The sequence below is a fragment of the Sceloporus occidentalis genome, unplaced genomic scaffold, assembly GCF_023333645.1.
Source record: "Sceloporus occidentalis isolate IW3139 unplaced genomic scaffold, rSceOcc1.0.p SCAF_55, whole genome shotgun sequence".
Classification (NCBI taxonomy): domain Eukaryota; kingdom Metazoa; phylum Chordata; class Lepidosauria; order Squamata; family Phrynosomatidae; genus Sceloporus; species Sceloporus occidentalis.
In genome coordinates this window covers 5,186,977-5,192,210 of record NW_028317035.1, presented here as the reverse complement: position 1 = coordinate 5,192,210, position 5,234 = coordinate 5,186,977, and the positions used below count along the sequence as shown (strand labels likewise).

Sequence of the window (5,234 nt, the reverse complement as noted above, 5' to 3'; positions counted from 1 at the left end):
GGTGTGAGAGAAGGGGTTGTCTGTAAGAGGTAAGGAGTCTTTTTCTCTCTCCCACTCCCTTCTCTCATCTCAGTTGCTGTGGTTCAAGCATCCTGTCCTTAACATCCTTCCTACTGTATCCACGGCAACACAGACTCGGGTACCACTTGTACTTAGCAGCAGTGCACAGAGAAGGACAGCGTATCTCTTCACTGCTTCACTATGGAGCTAGAGTTGGAAATGTCTACCTCCAGACTATACCCAGACTTCATTGTTTCCAATGCCACACAGAATTTCTCATATTTCCCGTCATCAAACTCCAGCTTCAGTGTTCCGGGCCAAACAGTCTCCGGGAATCATGGCTCCATTGTAATGGCAGTGGCTATTACTGCTCTATACTCAGTGGTGTGTGTTGTGGGGCTGCTCGGCAACATCCTGGTCATGTATGGGATTGTAAGGTATGAGGGTGTTTGTTGGGGGTTAGGGAAAGGGTAATAAACTCCTGCTGGAAACATGTATTGACTTGACAGATGTAATAGGCATGTGCAGCTCTGCTTTTATGCATGACTGTACCATGTGTGTTTCAAGCTGTACATAATATAACATTTTATTATATTACATTACGGATATGTCTATGTTTATATGCACTGATGATTGAGTTAGCTGGAACATATCTACATACATATGTCTATCATGTCTACATGCCTATATGTCTTGGTTACCTGCATTTATTAAGAATGCACAAAACATGCCAATGTTTGAATATTTGTTTTTTGTGTCTACGTACAGGTACTATATTTATACTAACTATGCACCATAAGTTATATGACTGCTTTGGTATGTTGCAGAATACATATCCACACCTGAATACCTATGCTGTTTTGTATGTGTGTTTTGTGTACACTTATTTGTGTGTGTATATATATACACACACATCTAAGTGTATACATACATTTATCAGCTTGTCATTAAACAAATATATTCATTCATTTCTGTAAATGTTTTCTATACCAATTTTCTGCCATGTTCTAATCATGAAACTGGCTGTGTGTTGTTTAAACACACTGTTTTGTTGTGACAGCGGTTGACTATAACAGACTTTTTAGAATTGGTCTTCATTAGTTGTCACTAGTGACCAGATTACCTATTTCGAAACTGGTATTTGTAACATGCATATAGGACCTATAGATCTGGATAAAGATATATCCCCGCTTCAGAAATAAGTAAACAGAACTTTCTTGTGTTTTAACATTTTGCATAGTATCCTATATTTTTATTTCTTTACAGATATATATTAAAATAATGTAAGCTTCTTTGGTTTCGTTTCTATTGGAAGCTATAAAATAGCAGAAGATTAGGAAGGGGGTCAAACTATATTAAATCAATAGGCAATACAGTTAAAGCATCATACAGTCTACAGATTGCCAGTCATACAACAGCTGATTATTTTCTTGTAGTGAAGGCACTGTGGATCCCCAGCTCTATGCCCAAAGCCAACTACAGCTGCACGGACTAGTAGAAATGTCATTACTCTGAATGTGAGCATATTATTTACTGCTGCTCAAGTGGACTGCTTATAGCTCTTCAATAGAACCTCCTGGCCACACTTCTGGCCACACAGCATATACTTTATATATATATCTTTATCTTTGCTACCATTTAATGGTAGATATTGAACTTTATGCCCATGATCTTCAAATCAAGACACAGATGTTTTAGGTGAAGTCTTGCCAACAATTGATGAAGCAGTTCCACAGTCCTTTCTGCTGCTGATATCCCGCAATACATCACATTGTTTCTTGTTTTTACCCATTAGTGTTACCATTGCTGTTAGTGTGATATACTTTGTGACAATTCTTCATCCCTAAAATGCCTGAATACACATTGCTGCAATATGTTACTGGTTCCAATTATGAACTAAATATATGTTGCTCGTACTGTCTTTCCACAGAACAATTCCTACCTCCTTACCAAATTCCTACCTCCTTACCTTACTTCTGTATCTATACCACCTTTTAACAAAACCTTTTCAAACTAATAGCACACCAGTTATTACTCCATATATACTTTTCCTCCTATCCCTCCTCTCAAAATACCCCTGATTTACTCCAGATGCTGGTAAATCTTATCCGTCACATCCTCTCCATCTCTGGTGTTGAGTACTTATGGGAGGATGGCAGCTGGCATGGCACTGCCGCCTGGCATAGGACCCAGGTACTGATCAGTGACAGCCAAGCCACTGGGATTCCTTGTAGCTGGCAAACCTGGAGGTTCATATGGTCTAAACAAAAAAGACAGAAAGAGAAAAACTATATCTACACTTCACCTACTTATCTACACCTAACCTACTATTGATTGTGCCCAAGTACGTAAAATTAGGCAAAATATGGACAGTTGACAGGCTACATTCTAGGTATGACCTGCATATTGTTTTTACCTGGAGTGTGATCATAAAAATCAGCTTCTAGCTCTAGAGGAGAGAGATTAAAGGACTAAATGATTTGTTCTTCCCTCTGAGATTACAAAAGTATTAAAACACTAACTAAAAAGTAAACACTTTACACTGTGATAGAAAAAACTCTGGTAACGTCAGAAGTGGAAGCACCAGGGATTCCTATGCTGCAAATGGGGACCCTGGTTTTTTAAGCTTTTTTTCTCTAATCACTTTCCTACCACTTTATGCCATATTTAAAAAGGTAAATATTCAAAATAAAATTTTAGTAGCCCTTATTAAAGTAAATTAATTGCCACAGACTAATGTTGTTCCAGAATTTTAAAATAACTAACTAAATATTTGTCCAGGCTAAATTGCCCAATTAATCCTTATTACTGTTGCAGCATGCAGTGCACTCTGATTTATATATTTGAATGAAGACTATTTTTCCTCAGATACAACATGTAGCATCAACACCCCATCCTTATTTTAACCATATCTCTTCTCTGCAGATATACCAAGATGAAGACTGCCACCAACATCTACATTTTCAACCTTGCCCTAGCAGATGCCCTAGCCACTAGTACCCTACCATTCCAGAGTGCCAAATATCTCATGGAGACCTGGCCTTTCGGAGAAATCCTCTGCAAAGTGGTTCTGTCCATAGATTACTACAACATGTTCACCAGCATTTTCACTTTGACCATGATGAGTGTGGACCGTTATATAGCTGTGTGCCACCCCGTAAGAGCACTGGACTTCCGTACCCCTTCCAAAGCGAAAGTGATAAATGTCTGCATTTGGATCTTGTCATCAGTCATTGGGGTCCCGATAATGGTTATGGCTGTTACTAAAAATAATAAGGGTAGGTTGAAAGGAAAGTGTGCATGATAACAAAGTGATGGAGCTACAAGGAGTTGTAGACTGTATATGGGGCACTTACTATCACAATAATGCAGGCTGCCTACATGGTAAGAGGACATGTAATCTTTCTTTATAGTAGAAAATGACACAAAAACAGGGATTGTGGATAATGCAGCCTTTATTTCCAAAAGTATAGTGATATAATAACAACAGACAACTTAGCCAAATATTGTATGTTAACACTTAAGGTTACAACAAAACAACAAAACTAAAACATAGGGAAAATGTGTAGATGATACATGCCCTTCCACCTGTAGTGTAAAAGTAACATTTGTCTCTCCTCTCTCTTTCTATTTTCAACAGCAGGCACAGTCACCTGTACACTTCAATTTCCTCGTCCTGACTGGTATTGGGACACTGTTACCAAAATATGTGTCTTTATCTTTGCCTTTGTGGTGCCAGTCTTGGTAATTACAGTGTGCTATGGATTAATGATATTGCGTCTGCGCGGTGTACGTCTCCTCTCTGGCTCTAGGGAAAAGGATCGCAACCTGCGTCGCATCACTCGCATGGTGTTGGTGGTGGTAGCTGCATTCATCATCTGCTGGACTCCAATACACATCTTTGTCATTGTATGGACCATGGTGGACATTGACAAGAGAAACCCCTATGTTGTGGCAAGCTGGCATTTCTGCATTGCCTTGGGCTATACCAACAGCAGCCTAAACCCTGTCCTGTATGCCTTTCTGGATGAAAACTTCAAAAGGTGTTTTCGTGAGTTCTGTCTTCCTTTTCGCACACACTCTGAGCAAAACAGCTTCAGCAGAGCCCGTAACACCACTCGAGACCATGTTTCTACTTGTGCTCAATCTCATGCCCCAGACAAGCCGGTATGACTAGACATGAAGGGCCGAAGGCGACGATCTGGAGGCCAAATGTGTGAAGACTTGAACTCTGAAGTCACTCAAGTTACCAGTACCACCGAATTTTAGCAGGAATTCTGTTTAGCTGTTTTTATATTGATCTCAATAGTGACATTAGTAATGACATCTCAACTTCCAATCTGACACATATCCTATACTATTCCTGAGAAGAGAGTTCCTGGCTCAAAATTAAAATATATACAAGATGACAAAACATCTTTCATCCGATACCATTGGATGTAAAGCGTATTAAAACATTACTTAGATCTTCTCATCTTGAAGAAAATAACGAGCCCTTAACATGTATCATCCACGAGGACATTGATTCTTTGATCCCATGAAACCTTTCATTCTAACCTAGGGTCAGAGACATAGTTGTTTTAGGTGTTAAAGTGAACAACTATCTATCTATTTATTGATCCAACTCACACTTTACTGAGATACTTGATCAACTGGAGAACCTAACTTTTCTTCATTACTGCAGTTTTCAAGAATGTAAAATACAATTATTTTTTACTATTTGAAAAACATTAATAATAGAAGTTTCTTCTCTGGATTTCATCTAAGGAATAATTCAGTGTAAACTTTTATTCAGGTTATGGCACATTTTACTGCTTTGCTGCAATCATAGCTACAAGATCACATACCAATATTGTCAAGATCCCAACTTAGATACATACTTTACAACCAAACCTTCCTCTAAAATGAAAATGTGTTCTTTCCTGATTCACTTGGGCAAGTTTTCTCTATTTCGATAAAGGCAGAAGCAATAAGTGACTTGGACAAACAGCAGAAGTCATGTGGGAAAGTGAAGGTCTTTTCACAATACGCACACATACGCATAAATGAATCTGTACCCTTAACAAGCTTCAAAATATAGTTAAAGTGAGTTTGCTACATTTTAAACTTGGCCAAGGACAAACCTACCCCGGGGCAGCCAATAGCATCAAATTAACTGTATTAACTGATTTAACCTGAATATGTATAGTCTCTTATAAAGTATATCGGGATTTTAAGGGTTATAAAAAATATGT

General features: G+C 38.4%; 1 protein-coding gene across 1 annotated transcript; it reads left to right on the top strand.

The window, feature by feature from the left end:
- The first annotated feature begins 213 nt into the window (after positions 1-213).
- Positions 214-4,173, top strand: LOC149287971 (delta-type opioid receptor). The gene is made up of 3 exons (XM_089492239.1): positions 214-437; positions 2,926-3,278; positions 3,641-4,173. Exons 1-3 carry the CDS (start codon positions 220-222, stop codon positions 4,171-4,173), a joined length of 1,104 nt encoding a protein of 367 aa, XP_089348365.1. The 5' UTR covers positions 214-219.
- Positions 4,174-5,234: the final 1,061 nt, after the last annotated feature.

Coding starts and splice junctions, on each gene's coding strand:
- LOC149287971 (XM_089492239.1), top strand. CDS start 220: ATGTCTACCTCCAGACTATACCCAGACTTCATTGTTTCCAATGCCACA. Junction 438..2,925: donor GTCATGTATGGGATTGTAAG/GTATGAGGGTGT, acceptor TCTTCTCTGCAG/ATATACCAAGATGAAGACTG. Junction 3,279..3,640: donor TGTTACTAAAAATAATAAGG/GTAGGTTGAAAG, acceptor TATTTTCAACAG/CAGGCACAGTCACCTGTACA.